Source organism: Natrix helvetica (assembly GCF_964273705.1).
Source record: "Natrix helvetica genome assembly, chromosome: W".
NCBI lineage: Eukaryota > Metazoa > Chordata > Lepidosauria > Squamata > Natricidae > Natrix > Natrix helvetica.
Window position 1 is genome coordinate 82,200,643 of NC_138555.1, and position 16,430 is coordinate 82,217,072.

At 45.5% G+C, this 16,430-nt stretch overlaps 1 protein-coding gene across 4 annotated transcripts; it reads right to left on the minus strand.

Annotated features, from left to right (window-relative positions):
- Nucleotides 1-401: 401 nt before the first annotated feature.
- Nucleotides 402-14,089, minus strand: LOC309400776 (embryonal Fyn-associated substrate-like). 4 transcript variants are annotated; one of them, XM_081969434.1, is made up of 4 exons: nt 14,022-14,089; nt 10,451-12,022; nt 1,666-1,986; nt 402-1,039 (listed from the first exon to the last, which is right to left on the minus strand). In XM_081969434.1, the coding sequence occupies exons 2-4, from the start codon at nt 10,454-10,456 to the stop codon at nt 932-934; spliced, it is 435 nt and encodes a 144-aa protein (XP_081825560.1). In that variant the 5' UTR covers nt 10,457-12,022; nt 14,022-14,089; the 3' UTR covers nt 402-931. The 4 variants fall into 4 exon arrangements, with proteins under 4 accessions (XP_081825560.1, XP_081825558.1, XP_081825559.1 ...); XM_081969432.1 differs by having other exon boundaries at nt 10,445-12,022; XM_081969433.1 differs by having other exon boundaries at nt 10,445-12,019; nt 14,022-14,081.
- Between the last annotated feature and the right edge of the window lie 2,341 nt (nt 14,090-16,430).

Here is a 16,430-nt window from a genome sequence, read left to right on the forward strand (position 1 = left end):
GCAGAGTAAAATAAAAAGGGATAGATTTAGAAGAATAAAATAAAAAGGGATAGATTTAGAAGAATAAAATAAAAAGGGATAGATTTAGAAGAGTAAAATAAAAAAAGAACGAAATAAAATAAAACAATGGAGTGTAAAATAATGAAATAAAGTAAAATGAAAGAATAGAAGAATAAAATAAAAGAATAAATAAATAAAATAGCAAAGTAAAATAAAAAAAGAATAGATTTAAAAGAATAAAATAAAAAGGATAGATTTAGAAGAATAAAATAAAAAAGAAGAAAAATGAAATAAAACAATGGAGGGTGGAATGATAAAATGAAGTAAAATAAAAGAATAGAAGAATAAAAGAATAAATAAATCAGTAAAATAAAATAGTAAAGTAAAATCAAAGAATAGAGTAGAATAACCAAATAATAAAATCAACAAAATAATAAAATAAATTAATAAAGTAAAATCAAAGAATGGAGTAGAATAATACGCTAAAATAAAAAATTGTAATAAACTAAAAAAAAAGAAATAAAATAAAAATATAAAATGAAATTAAAAAGTAAAGTAAAATAAAATATAAAGTAAAATAATAAAATAAAATAGCCATGCCATCTCAGTTGACAAAACAGATAGTTCTTGATTTACAATTATTTGTTTAGTGACCATTTGAAGAGATGTTTTTCACACTTACGACCGTTGCCCCATCCCCACAACCACGTGATCAAAAACCAGACACTTGGCAACTGACTCATACTGATGACCGTTAGTTTCCCTGGGTCATGTGACCCCCCTTTAGCGACCTTCCGACAAGCAAAGCTGATGGGGAAAGCCATTCACTTAACAACCGGGTGACTCACTTAACAATTGCAGTGATTCACTTTAACAACTGTGGCAAGAAAAGGCCAAAACAGACCCCGGGCCCATCTTCTCCTTTGGCCTCTCAAAATACCTCTGCAGAATCTTCTTCCCTCCGGGTCCCCCGAGGGACCCTGTAGATCCCTTCTGGGGGCAACGGGCAGGGCCTTGCCGGTGGTGGGATCTCATAGACCTGGGGTGGAAGAAAAAGACAAGGAGAAACCAGGAATCAGGATCTGGAGAGAAGGAGCTGATGATCCCTGGAGCTTCAAAACCATATCTCAAGATAGGTTGCGCACCAACCTGGCTAGGCTACAATGGGGGTGGAGCGTTTGTGGTTTGGTGTGGCGGAGGAAACCAGCTTTCATCGGGGTTGGTTGGGTGACCCATCCCATCCAAGTGGACCTCAAAAGCAAGTTTGGGGGTCAACATCTTAGGGGGGTTTAGAAGATCGAAAAGTTGCTCCTCAACAGCTCTTCTAGTAGGCATACTTCTCCACCCTGGGAACTTGTAGATATGGTGGAGGACAGTTCCCATCATCCACACACAGCTAAAATGGGTGGGAATCTCTCAATACACTTGTCTACCGTCTACTCAAACTTCTACCCAAGATGAGAAAGATGGACTTCAATATCTTCCACCAGAGCAGCGAACGCTGCTCTGGTGGAAGATATTGAAGTCCATCTTTCTCATCTTGGGTAGAAGTTTGAGTAGACGGTAGCAAGTCCCTGGGGATGTTTCGTGTCACCTCTCCAAGGTGACACCATGGAGACCAACAAGCAGGAGAAGACCTCCAGGTTCCCCCCCCCCCCTTCTCACCTCTTCTTCTTCTTTCGTTTGATCTCTTCTTCTCCATCCGTCCATGGATCCATCTGAGATCTTCCCCATCAGAAGAAGACCTTCCTTCTTCGGGACCTGGTAGACCTCTGCCGGGGTGTGATTTGGGTGAGATCCCGACTCGGGGAGAACCTTCACCCTGTTGGCGGGCACGATCCCTTGCTGGCCGTGCAAGGAACACAGGTGCCAGCCCTCCAGGCCGGTCCCTTCTGGCTGGAGGAGGACCATAAGGTCTCCTTTGTTGAAGGAGAGTTCGTCCGGACACTCGGCCGTGTTGTCGTAGAGCGCACGACACAACTGCGCCTGTGGACAAAAAAACAAGGTGGATACTCAGGGCTCAAGTCACACTTTCCAAAGTTTGGTGTTAAGCCCTGCTCTACAGACTACGATATCCAGAATTCTTAAAGACTACAACTCCCAGAATTCCAAGACTGCAACCCCCCAGAATTCTTAAGACTACAACTCCCAGAATTCCTAGACCACAACTCTCAGAATTCCCAACTACAACTCTCAGAATTCCAAGACTACAACTCCCAGAATTCCAAGACCACAACTCCCAGAATTCCAAGACTACAACTCTCAGAATTCCCAGACTACAACTCTCAGAATTCCAAGACTACAACTCCCAGAATCCCCAAACTACAATTCCCAGAATTCCAAGACTACAACTCCCAGAATTCCAAGACTACAACTCCCAGAATTCCAAGACTACAACTCCCAGAATCCCCAAACTACAATTCCCAGAATTCCAAGACAACTCCCAGAATTCCAAGACTACAACTCCCAGAATCCCCAAACTACAATTCCCAGAATTCCTAGACCACAACTCTCAGAATTCCAAGACTACAACTCCCAGAATTCCAAGACTACAACTCCCAGAATCCCCAAACTACAACTCCCAGAATTCCAAGACAACTCCCAGAATTCCAAGACTACAACTCTCAGAATTCCCAGACTACAACTCCCAGAATTCCAAGACTACAACTCTCAGAATTCCCAGACTACAACTCTCAGAATTCCAAGACTACAACTCCCAGAATTCCAAGACTACAACTCCCAGAATTCCAAGACTACAACTCCCAGAATCCCCAAACTACAATTCCCAGAATTCCTAGACCACAACTCTCAGAATTCCAAGACTACAACTCCCAGAATCCCCAAACTACAACTCCCAGAATTCCAAGACAACTCCCAGAATTCCAAGACTACAACTCCCAGAATTCTTAGACTACAACTCTCAGAATTCCAAGACTACAACTCTCAGAATTCCAAGACTACAACTCCCAGAATCCCCAAACTACAATTCCCAGAATTCCAAGACAACTCCCAGAATTCCAAGACTACAACTCCCAGAATCCCCAAACTACAATTCCCAGAATTCCTAGACCACAACTCTCAGAATTCCAAGACTACAACTCCCAGAATTCCAAGACTACAACTCCCAGAATCCCCAAACTACAACTCCCAGAATTCCAAGACAACTCCCAGAATTCCAAGACTACAACTCTCAGAATTCCCAGACTACAACTCCCAGAATTCCAAGACTACAACTCTCAGAATTCCCAGACTACAACTCTCAGAATTCCAAGACTACAACTCCCAGAATTCCAAGACTACAACTCCCAGAATTCCAAGACTACAACTCCCAGAATCCCCAAACTACAATTCCCAGAATTCCTAGACCACAACTCTCAGAATTCCAAGACTACAACTCCCAGAATCCCCAAACTACAACTCCCAGAATTCCAAGACAACTCCCAGAATTCCAAGACTACAACTCTCAGAATTCCCAGACTACAACTCCCAGAATTCCAAGACTACAACTCTCAGAATTCCCAGACTACAACTCCCAGAATTCCAAGACTACAACTCCCAGAATCCCCAAACTACAATTCCCAGAATTCCAAGACTACAACTCCCAGAATTCCAAGACTACAACTCCCAGAATTCCAAGACTACAACTCCCAGAATCCCCAAACTACAATTCCCAGAATTCCTAGACCACAACTCTCAGAATTCCAAGACTACAACTCCCAGAATCCCCAAACTACAACTCCCAGAATTCCAAGACAACTCCCAGAATTCCAAGACTACAACTCCCAGAATTCTTAGACTACAACTCTCAGAATTCCCAGACTACAACTCTCAGAATTCCCAGACTACAACTCCCAGAATCCCCAAACTACAATTCCCAGAATTCCAAGACCACAACTCCCAGAATTCCAAGACTACAACTCCCAGAATCCCCAAACTACAACTCCCAGAATTCCAAGACAACTCCCAGAATTCCAAGACTACAACTCCCAGAATTCTTAGACTACAACTCTCAGAATTCCCAGACTACAACTCTCAGAATTCCCAGACTACAACTCCCAGAATCCCCAAACTACAATTCCCAGAATTCCAAGACTACAATTCCCAGAATTCCAAGACTACAACTCCCAGAATTCCAAGACTACAACTCCCAGAATTCCAAGACTACAACTCCCAGAATCCCCAAACTACAACTCCCAGAATTCCTAGACCACAACTCTCAGAATTCCAAGACTACAACTCCCAGAATTCCAAGACCACAACTCCCAGAATTCCAAGACTACAACTCCCAGAATCCCCAAACTACAACTCCCAGAATTCCAAGACAACTCCCAGAATTCTTAGACTACAACTCTCAGAATTCCCAGACTACAACTCTCAGAATTCCCAGACTACAACTCTCAGAATTCCCAGACTACAACTCCCAGAATCCCCAAACTACAATTCCCAGAATTCCAAGACTACAATTCCCAGAATTCCAAGACTACAACTCCCAGAATTCCAAGACTACAACTCCCAGAATTCCCAGACTACAACTCCCAGAATCCCCAAACTACAACTCCCAGAATTCCAAGACAACTCCCAGAATTCCCAGACTACAACTCCCAGAATTCCCAGACCACAACTCCCAGAATTCCCAGACTACAACTCCCAGAATTCCAAGACCACAACTCCCAGACTTCCCAGACTACAACTCCCAGAATTCCCAGACCACAACTCCCAGAATCCCCAGACTACGACTCCCAGAATCCTCAAACTACAACTCCCAGAGTTCCCAGTTCACACGACTATCCACAACCAAGATGCTAAAATGACTTTTTTTGGGGTTGCAAAACATACAGTTGTTGGGACCAACAACTGTAAGTTTTAATGTTTGTCTGTATGAGCATCTCCCTTTCTATAATATGTAGTCCTTGTTTAGTGACTGTCTCGCTTAGTGACCAATTGTGGTCCCAACAGTAATAAGGAAGGAACTTTGCGACCAGTTCTTGCACTTATGACTACTGCAGGTCTGCCAAGCGAAGAAAAACAGAACCAAGATTGGGAAATCATGTTTCACTTAGCGACCGACAATCAAATTACCCGACTGTGGTCGCTAAAGTAGGACTGTCTGTACATTAAAAACTCTGTAGGCTTCTGCGTTAGATCTCTACATAGGGGTAACATTTAAAAATATATATGCATGAGAAAGGTTATTATACCACAGGACAAAGTTGCACAGGTACTTCTTACAACTACACCTCCCATCATGCCCAGCTATTCTATTTTTTCCAACTGCCTCCCAGGCAGCTATATCCCATCATCCTGTTCCCTAAGGAACCTAGAAGCTGTTGGCTGAAACAGCTTTGGAAACATCTGGTTGAGAAAGCCCCAAGCCAAAGGACTGCAAATTTACTCTCCCCGCATGTAGAAAACTAGTGCTTCAGGGATAATGTTAGCTCTTCACTGGCGGGGAGTTTTTAAACGGCCCTTAATCTGGCCATTTCCCCTTCCCTGATATTCTGAATGGGCTCTACCCACTAGGGGCGGACTTCTTTTAAGACTGCCCGGAGAAGTTGCATTTTTAAATCCGTGCTTGAATTCCTCCGAAAAATAAACGTTTGGCTGGGAAATCTGCCCAAAAATTGGGAACGGGATGAACGAAAAGACAAATTCCGGCATTGCTCAGCGTTCCCATTTATAAACAATTGTGGAGTTTTGCAACCAAAACTTTTTTAAACTTAAAACTCAATTGCTGAACATTTCCTGGATTAAAAAAAGTGATTTAGGAGCTTTTTTCACACTTACGACCGTTGCGACATCCGTCGTGTAATCCGAATTCAGACCCTTGCCAACACGATCTCTTTCACGACCATCTTACAAGCTAACGTCCATAAGGAAGCTGGATTCCATCGTGTCACTTACTTAACAACGGCAGGGATTCATTTAATGACCGCGATGAGAAAAGTCGTAAAATGAGGCAAAACTCACTTAATAAATATCTCACTTAGCAACGTAAATCTGGGGCTGAATTGTGGTTGTAAGTGGAGGATTATCTATAGTGTTTATACCATGTCGTAGAAACCTAGAAAACTGATGCCAGAAAAAGAGGTTCTTAATCCACTTTTTAATTGAGGTTTTTTTTTGTTATTAATTTTCCTTTTAACTAATAAATTTATTAGGCTTTATTATTGCCATCACCGCATGGATGGTCCTACTAAAAATATTTATTTTTAGTATTATCATTTTATCTTTTGTCTTTTTCTACATTTTTGTTGGATGAGAGAGATGGATTTACCAACCCACAAAACATTAAAAAATAAGTAAAGGTAGTCTTTGACTGACAAACAATTCGCTTAGTGACGTTTCGAAGTTACAACAGCACGGGAAAAAAGTGACTCGGGAGCTTTTTTTCACACTTACAACCGTTGCACCATCCTCCCGCACACGTAATCAGAATTCCGACACTTGCCAACTGACTCGTATTTACGACGGTCGCAGTGTCCCGGGGTCACGCGATCCCCTTTTGCGACCGTCCGACAAGCAATGTCCACGGGGAAGCCGGATTCACTTAACAACCGTGTCGTTTACTTAACGAACAGCGGCGATTCATTTCACAAGGTCGTAAAGGGGGCAAAACTCACTTCACCAACGTCTCACTTAGCGGCAGAAATTCTGGGCTCCATTGTGGTCGTACGTTGAGGACAAGCTCTGATTCCCCATTTCCCCCCCCCCCCACCCCAGCTTTTGCTTAAGCCATCCCAGAGTCCTGCAAACTCTAATAATCATGTTAAAATCGGCGGTGGGATTCATTTAGGTTCATAACTGTGAGCGCGCATGCGGACGGACACTTGCATCGTGCGCCCGCCTTGGGCGCATGCGCTTTGATCACATGTGCAGCGTGCACGCATGTCCGCAGCGTCGAAAACGGGGCTACACAGGACGTTTTGGAGCCGAGGCGGCCGCCCGCAATTTGCTGCTACCACTTCGGTTGAACCGTTCCGAACCGGCTGAATCCAAGATCTGGTTAAAACAGAATATAAATCTCAAGCAATAATCTTGTTTCTGACGGGGTGAGGGCGGATATGATTTTGATGGTTACTTGGCGGACAAGGAAAAAAGTGAAATCACTCATCTGGGTGTTGACAAATAAAATTTAGCCAGAAATGATCTCATTGGGGGGGAGGGGAGTTTTAAGACCCAGAAAGCAGAAAGTTGACGAATTTCAGCCAAAATCGTACGTTATCGACGGGAAATATTTCAATCGTCAACGCAAAATTGAAGTGAGGCCTAACTTTGCGCTTCAGGAAAAGCTGCCGTATTTTTCAGACTGGCGAGGGGAGCCTTCTTTAAGCGTGAGAAGGGATTCCTAAACCCCTAAGCCGCTCGATTTTCCCTTTAGAGGCAATCCTCGACTTACGACCACAACGGAGGGCAACATTTTTTGTTGCTAAGCGAGACGTTTGTAAAGTGAGTTTTACACCCTTTTGTGGCCACGGCTGTTAAGCGAATCCGTGCCACTGTTCGGTTAGTAACCCAGTCGTTAAGTGGATCTGGCTTCCCCCGTGGACTTTGCTTGTCAGAAAGCCGCGAAAAGGGAATCATCTGACACTCCCCCACACCGCGACCGCCATAACTACGAGTCGGTTGCCCAGCGTCTGCATTTTGATCATGTGACCACGGGGATGCTGCAATGGTCATAAGTGTGGCTCAGGAGTCATAAGTGTGAAAAAACGGTCCTACATCATTTTTTTTCAGTCCCGGCGTAATTTCGGTCATTAAGCGAACTGTTGTAAGTCAAGGACTGCCTGTGTTTAGCCACAACCGCATGAAAAGTGCTTTTCCAGAGATGCAGCTTGAAAAAGTAAAACCTCAAAAAGGGCTGATTTTTTTTAGGGGAAAAGTATTTTGAGTTGCAAAAGTAATTAAGGAGAGCCTTGAGTTCCTCCCTCTTCCCCACCACCCCAAAATCTTTTTCGGTGCCCCTCTTTGTCAACCCAAGTCAACAATACATCAAAGCCTTCACTGCCACTTATCGTGTTTGCAGATAATAAGGAGCCGAAATCACCTTGAAATGCAAATCTTTCCCCTGAGGGTCAAAATTGTTCTCAATCCTGTTTTACTACAAATTGTGGTCAGGGTAACCTTTGATTTCTTTCCCTTCTTTCTTTCATTCTCTCTCTTTTCTTTCTCTTTTCCTTCCCTTCTTTCTTTATTTTCTCTTTAATCTTCCTTTCTCTTTTCTTTTCTCTTTCCCTTCCTTCCTTGATATTTTTTTCTTTTCTTTCTCTTTCCCTTCCTTCCTTGATTCTTTCTTTCTTCCCTTCCTTGAGTCTTTTTCTTTCTTTCTCATTCCTTCCTTCTTTTTCTTCCCTTTCTCTTTCCCTTCCTTGATTCTTCTTGTTTCTTTCTTTCTCTTTCCCTTTCTTCCTTGATTCTTTCCCTTCCTTGATTCTTTCTTTCTTTCTCCTTCATTCCTTCCTTCTTTATTTCCTTTCTCTTTCCCTTCCTTCCTTGATTCTCTTTCTTTCTTTCTTTTTCCCTTCCTTCCTTGATTCTCTTTCTTTCTTTCTTTCTCTTTCCCTTCCTTCCTTGATTCTCTTTCTTTCTTTCTTTCTCTTTCCCTTCCTTCCTTGATTCTCTTTCTTTCTTTCTTTCTCTTTCCCTTCCTTCCTTGATTCTCTTTCTTTCTTTCTTTCTCTTTCCCTTCCTTCCTTGATTCTTTCTTTCTTTCTTTCTCTTTCCCTTCCTTCCTTGATTCTCTTTCTTTCTTTCTTTCTCTTTCCCTTCCTTCCTTGATTCTCTTTCTTTCTTTCTTTCTTTCTCTTTCCCTTCCTTCCTTGATTCTCTTTCTTTCTTTCTTTCTCTTTCCCTTCCTTCCTTGATTCTCTTTCTTTCTTTCTTTCTCTTTCCCTTCCTTCCTTGATTCTCTTTCTTTCTTTCTTTCTCTTTCCCTTCCTTCCTTGATTCTCTTTCTTTCTTTCTTTCTCTTTCCCTTCCTTCCTTGATTCTCTTTCTTTCTTTCTCTTTCCCTTCCTTCCTTGATTCTTTCTTTCTTTCTTTCTCTTTCCCTTCCTTCCTTGATTCTCTTTCTTTCTTTCTTTCTTTCTCTTTCCCTTCCTTCCTTGATTCTCTTTCTTTCTTTCTTTCTCTTTCCCTTCCTTCCTTGATTCTCTTTCTTTCTTTCTCTTTCCCTTCCTTCCTTGATTCTCTTTCTTTCTTTCTTTCTCTTTCCCTTCCTTCCTTGATTCTCTTTCTTTCTTTCTTTCTTTCTCTTTCCCTTCCTTCCTTGATTCTCTTTCTTTCTTTCTTTCTTTCTCTTTCCCTTCCTTCCTTGATTCTCTTTTTCTTTCTTTCTCTTTCCCTTCCTTCCTTGATTCTCTTTCTTTCTTTCTTTCTCTTTCCCTTCCTTCCTTGATTCTCTTTCTTTCTTTCTCTTTCCCTTCCTTCCTTGATTCTTTCTTTCTTTCTTTCTCTTTCCCTTCCTTCCTTGATTCTCTTTCTTTCTTTCTTTCTCTTTCCCTTCCTTCCTTGATTCTCTTTCTTTCTTTCTTTCTCTTTCCCTTCCTTCCTTGATTCTTTTTTTCTATCTTCCCTTCCTTGATTTTCTTTCTTTCATTCCTTCTTTCTTTCTTCCCTTTCTTTCCCTTCCTTCCTTCATTCTTTTTCTTTCTTTCTCTTTCCTTGATTCTTTCTTTCTTTCTTCCCTTCCTTGAGTCTTTTTCTTTCTTTCTTTCATTCCTTCCTTCTTTTTCTTCCCTTTCTTTCCCTTCCTTGATTCTTTTTATGTTTCTTTCTTTCTCTTTCCCTCCCTTCCTTGATTCTTTCTTTCCCTTCCTTGATTCTTTCTTTCTCCTTCATTCCTTCCTTCTCTTTCATTTCCTCTTTCCCTTCCTTCCTTGATTCTTTCTATCTTCCCTTGATTTTTTTCTTTCTCTTTCATTCCTTCCTTCTTTCTTTCTTCCCTCTTTCCTTTCCTTCCTTCATTCTTATTTTTCTTTCTTTCTCTTTCCCTTTCTTCCTTGGTTCTTTCTTTCCCTTCCTTGATTCTTTTTCTTTCTTTCTTTCTCTTTCCTTCCTTCCTTCCTTCTTTCTTTCCTTTCTCTTTCCCTTCCTTCCTTGATTCTTTTTTATTTTTCTTTCTCTTTCCCTTCCTTGTTTCTTTCTTTCTTTCTCTCTTTTTTCTCTTTTCCTTCCTTCTTTGGTTTTTCTTTCTTTCGCTCTGTACGCTCTCTTTTTACCTTTCTTGACTCATTCATTCCTCCTTCCTTTCTTTTTCCTTCTCTTTTTTCTTCCTTTCTCTTGCCCTTTCCTCTTTCCCTCTCTTACCCTATCCTTCCTCCCTTGGTTCTTAATTTCTTCCTCCCTCCCTCCCTCCCTTTTCTTCTTTATTTTATTTCTCTCTTTCTCTCCCTTTCTTCCCCCCTCCCTCCCTCCCTCTCTTTCTTTTTCTTTCTTTCCTACTTACACTTACAGACATGTTGGGCCTCCAACATCAAACAAAGGGATGAGAAGACGTGAACAGCCTCCGGGAACCAGAATGACACCTTAATATATTAAGTCTCTTGAAAAAATAAAGCCAGTCGTTAGAAGCATTCTTCTCTCTTGCTCTCTATGTACGTTGTGCCCGGAGGGTAAAACAACAAAAGGAAAAAAAAGATTCCTGAGAATTTTAAAATAGATTTTTCCTCATCTTAAGCAAGCCAACAAACCACAAACACAGAAGCTATAACACTCCAAAAGAATCCTTGGCAAGATGAATAATTCCAATGCAAAGTGAGGGGAGGGGGGGAAAAAAGTCTCTATTTAGAGAGATTTTCCAGGGGTTTCCTATATAATTTATATATATTTGTGTGCAGTGACTGTGGTATGCTTAGAAGTTCGTCTAGCTGCAATGTGCAATTCCCTATGATTATTCCCCCAGCAGTTTTTCTGAGGTTTTTCCACATTTCTGGGTCAGCAAAATTAGGCCAGAAAAGCGATTGGAGCGACCTTGATTGCTTCCAGACCCGAAAGGATCGAGCGAAGGAAGACAAGAATGAAACAAGCTGGAACACGGATCCGTGAGTCGAGCAGAAAGCGGAGAAGCAGACGTTAAGGGGACGTCTTTTTCCAACGCTGGTTTAAAAAACTGCAATAAGCAGACCAGCCAGAACCCAAGAAAAGAAATCAAAAGTTTCCTTTTGGCAACGAAGAAGCCCAAATGATCCACAGTTCCCATCTGCCCGCAAACTTTTCCTTTTTCAATCCAGAATTATTTGGGGGGTTCGTTGTTTTTTAAACAAACAAACAAACAAACCAGTTTTCAGAAATTCCTTCAAAAGTATTCAGCAATATTTATTGTTTCCTGAGGACAAGCAAAGACGCATCGGCGGTTATCGTTCATATTTGGCCTCTTTTTTTCTCTTTCTCTCTCTCTCTCTCCGCTCTTCTGCTTTTTTTTTAAAAAAAATTAAAGATCAAGTCCAACTTTTAGCCAATTCCGAAAAGGCCTGCCGGGCATCGATCCAGTTCCCCCCTTCCCTAAAAAATTCCAAATCGCCCACCGATCCGACACGTATCTCAAACGAGGAACTCCAGGAATTGGGAGGCATTTCCAAATCAACGTAATATTTCCAGGGAAGTTAGCTTCTCGCTCCTTTTCGAGGCTAAAAGGACGAGGTTCGAATCCAGATGAATTCTAATTTCGAGGGAGTTTTCCTGCTTTCCCCCCCCCCAAAAAAAATCTTCGGCAAACGTCCAGATAATCTTGTTTTCATTCTTCTAATTCAACCGCAGGCGGGAATGTCCGAGTCAGCAGGGAGAGCGACGTTGCGGCGCGGGAGGGGGGTGGTGTAAATCCAGATATAATGCGCTTCTTTTGTTTGGCCCCAAATATTTATTTCACAAGGAGAGGCGGGAGGCCAGGGTTGAGTTTCATGCAAATTTCCCCCAGCATTTCTTTCTTAAAAAGTTACGGAAGGGACATATTTCCCGGGCCAAAGGTGGCAGCCTCTCTCCCATTTAGACCAGTTGGGTCTCCTGCTGTGTCCCACTCCGTCACCTGCTGAGACCAAAATACAAAGAAGCGTTGTTAAGAATTGGATTCCAGCCTTAACTTAAAGAAAGTGACTTTCCCCAAAATCCAGGAGAATTTCTTGCATTCTGGAGGAAGGTTAATTTTTAAAAAGCTTGTTTTTCCTTCCTTCCTTCCTTCCTTCCTTCCTTCCCCTTCTATCGTCCCTCCCCCTTCCCTCTCTTTTCCTTCCTTCCCTGCTTCTTCCTCTCTCCCTTCCTCTTTTCCTTCCTTCCCTCCCCTTCTATCGTCCCTCCCCCTTCCCTCTCTTTTCCTTCTTTCCCTGCTTCTTCCTCCCTCCCTTTCTCTTTTCCTTCCTTCCCCCCCTTTCTGTCATCCCTCCCCCTTCCCTCTCTTTTCCTTCCTTCCTTCCTTCCTTCCTTCCTTCCTTCCTTCCTTCCTTCCTCTTTTCCTTCTGTCTTTCCTCCCTTTCCCTTTTTCTTCCTTCCGTGTCTATTTCTTTTCCTATCATCCTTTCTTCCTCTCTTTTCCTTCCTTCCTTCCATCGCCCCTCCTCCCTCCCTCTTTTTTCCTTCCTTCCCTGCTTCTTCCTTTCTCCTTCCTTCTCCTTCTATCCTTCCTTCCTTCCCTCCTCCTTTCCTTTTTTCTTCCTGACTTCCTCCCCTTCCCCGTCTATTTCCTTTGCTGCCATCCTTCCTCTTCCTCTCTATTTTCCTTCCTTCCTCTCATTCCCTTCCTTCTTTCCTTTTATTTTCATACTTTCCTTCTTTTTCCTTCATTCCTTCCTCTTGTCTATTTTCCCTCCCTTCCCCCTCTCTTTCTTTCCCTTTCTTTTCCTTCCTTGATTCCTTGATCCTTCCTTCCACCCTTCCTTCTGTCCTTCCTCTTTCTCTCTCTTTTCTCTTTTCTTTTTCTTTCTCTCTCCCTTCCTTCCTAGATTCCTTGATCCTTCCTTCCTCTTTCTCTCTTCTTCCTTTCTTTTCTTTCCCTCTCTTTCTCTCGCTCTTCCTCTTCCTTCCTTGATCCATTCATCTCTCCTTCCTTCTTCTTTCTCTCTCTTTCTCTTTCCCTCCTTCCTTGATTCCTGGATCCATCCTGCCTTCCTTCCTCTTTCTCTCTTCTTTCTCTCTCTTTTCTTTCTCTCTCTCTCTCATTCTCTCTCTCCCTTTCCCTTCCTTCCCTGATTCCTTCCTTCCCTATTTCTCTCTCCTTTCTCTTTCTTTTCTCTTTTCTTTCTTTCTCTCTCCCTTCCTTCCTAGATTCCTTGATCCTTCCTTCCTCTTTCTCTCTTCTTCCTCTTTCTTTTCTTTCCCTCTCTTTCTCGCGCTCTTCCTCTTCCTTCCTTCATCCATTCATTCCTCCTTCCTTCTTTCTCTCCTTTCTCTTTCCCTCCTTCCTTGATTCCTGGATCCATCCTTCCTTCCTTCCTTCCTCTTTCTCTCTTCTTTCTCTCTCTGTTCTTTCTTTCTTTCTCTCTCTCTCTCTTTCTCTCCCTCCCTTTCCCTTCCTTCCCTGATTCCTTCCCTCCCTATTTCTCTCTCCTTTCTCTTTCTTTTCTTTCCCCCCTCTTTTCTTTCTCTCTCCCTCCCTCCCTCCGGTACCTTCACAGCCCTTTCTCCAAAGTTGTTATTTTCACACACACACACAAACACACCTCTTCCCCTTCTCGTGGGGGAGGGGGGCGTCCTTCCGAACCAAGCAGACCCCCCACCCACCCACCCACCCCCACCAGCCCAGCTGCCTGGCCATCCAAAGCTCCATCACCCCGACTCAGCAATTCCTCCCCGCCAGCCGGGATCCCGCTCGGCCAACGTGGCTGGCTGGCTGGCCGGCTCCCGAGTGGGGGAGAACGGGGCAGGAAAAAAGGGGGGAACGGGCAGGCAGCCCACCCACCCAAAGAGCCCCGGGAGATGCGGAGGGGGGAGAGAAGAGAAAGGGGGGATCGGGGCTGGGGACCCCCCCAAAACTCCCCTCCTCCTCCGCCCCCTCCCCACAATCCAGGTTCAAAAGGGGAGGGGGAGATGCTTACTTGGCCGGGCCCCGCGACCCCCGCCGGCGCCCTCCTCGCCTCCGCCCGGCTGCCAAGTCGGCAGCTCCGTCTCTTCTGCGCCGGCGCTTCCCCTCCTCCTCCTCCTCCTCCTCCTCTCCTCCCCCTCCTTGGAGGGTGGGGAGGGGGCTTTGCCCCCTTGGAGGTCTTTCCCCCTCTCTTTCCTTCTTCTCCCCCGCCCCAGGCTCCTGTTTTCTCTCCCCCCCCCCACTCCTGCCCACCTTAGGGGTCTCCAAGCCAAGCCCCCCCTCCCCTTTCTCTCCTTGGAGGGTGGGGAGGGGGCTTTTCCCCCTTGGAGGTCTTTCCCCCTCTTTCCTTCTTCTCCCCCTCCCCCAGGCTCTGTCCTGGTCCTTCCACCGCTCCTGCCCACCTTGGGGGTCCCAAAGCCAAGACCCCCCCTCCCCTTTCTCTCCTTGGAGGGTGGGGAGAGGGCTTTTCCCCCTTGGAGGTCTCCCCCCTTTCCTTCTTCTCTCTCCCCCCCCCCCAACAGGGTCCTTTTTTTCCCTCCTGCACACCTTGGGGGTCTCTAAGCCAAGACCCCCCTCCACTTTACGTCCTCCTTGGAGGGTGGGGAGGGGGCTTTTCCCCCTTGGAGGTCTCCCCCCTTTCCTTCTTCTCCCCCCCCCGCCCCAGGTTTCTGTTTTCTCCCCCCCCCCCACTCCTGCCCACCTTGGGGGTCTCCAAGCCAAGCCCCCTCCTCCACTTTACGTCCTCCTCCTTGGAGGGTGGGGAGGGGGCTTTGCCCCCCTGGAGGTCTTTCCCCCACTTTCCTTCTTCTCCACCTCCCCCAGGCTCTGTCCTGGTCCTTCCCCCGCTCCTGCCCACCTTGGGGGTCCCCAAGCCAAGAGCCCCCTCCCCTTTCTTTCCTTGGAGGGTGGGGAGAGGGCTTTTCCCCCTTGGAGGTCTCCCCCCTTTCCTTCTTCTCTCTCCCCCCCAACAGGCTCCTTTTTTTCCCTCCTGCACACCTTGGGGGTCTCCAAGCCAAGACCCCCCTCCCCTTTTTCTCCTCTTCCTCCTCTTTAGAAGGTGGGGGGTTAGGGCTCCCCCCCTTTCCTTCTTCTTCCCCCCCCCCAGCCCCAGGCTCCTGTTCCTCCCCTCCTCCTGCCCACTTTGGGGGTCCCCAAGCCAAGACCCCCCCTCCCCTTTCTCTCCTTCCCTGCAGCACCCTGCCGGGTGGGGGGAAGGGGGTCAGGCAATGGGGCTGGGCTGGCCAGCGCTCAAGCCCCCCTTCTCTGTCTCCCACAGCCTCCGCCCCTGCGCCTCTTCCCCCCAGGGCACATACAGGTCCCTGCTTGTCACCTGCCACCCTTCCAAACTCCCCGGTCCTAAACAGCCTCTTTGCCAGCCAGGGTTTGGGGAAAGGGGAGGGGGAGAAAGGCCAAAGGACCCCTCCCCACCCGACGGAGGGTCTTGAGGACTAGCGCCCAAGGGCAGCCCTGGAGAAGCTTCCTCCAGATGGCGGGAAGGCAGGGTTCCCTCAGTGTGGGCTGTGGGAGGCATGGAGGGATTTCCCCCCCCCCGTGTAATAATTCCCTCCCCCCCCAGCCAGCTGGATTCCAGGGGTATGGGGGGGGGGGTCTTCTGGATTGGGGATTTATTCCTTGTGGTCTCAAATGGCGGGCAGAGGTCATAAGAGGGGGAAGGGAGAAGGGAGGGAGGGAGGGAGGGAGGAGGAATGAGGAGAAGGAAGGGAGAATGAGAAGAAGGTAGGGAGGAGGAGATAGGAATGAAGAGAATGAAGCAAAGGAGAAATGAAGAAGGGAGGAAGGAAGGAAGGAGATAGAAATGAGGAAGGAAGGGGGAATGAGGAGAAGGAAGAAAAGGAGAAGGAAAGGAAGGAAGGGGGAATGAGGAAAAGGAAGGAAGGAGATAGGAATGAGGAGAATGAAAGAAAGGAGAGGGAGGGAAGGAAGAAGGAAGGGAGAATGAGAAGGAAAGAAGGAAGGAAGGGGGATTGAGGAAAAGGAAGGAAAGAAAGAAAGGACTAGGGGAGACATGATAGCAGTCTTCTAATATCTCAGGGGTTTCCCCAAAGAAGAGGGAGTCAAACTATTCTCCAAGGCACCTGAGGGTAGAACAAGAAGCAATGGGTGGAAACTAATCAAGGAGAGAAGCAACTTAGAACTGAGGAGAAATTTCCTGACAGTTAGAACAATGAATCAGTGGAACAGAAGTTGCCTCCAGAAGTTGTGAATGCCCCAACACTGGAAGTCCTTAAGAAGATGTCTGAAATGGTGTAGGGTTTCCTGCCTAGGCAGGGGGTTGGACTAGAAGACCTCCAAGGTCCCTTCCAACTCTACTATTGTATAAAGAGATAGGAATGAGGAGAAGGAAGGGAGAAGGAAGATTAGGAAGGGATAGAAATGAGAAGGAAGGAAAGAAGGAAGGGGG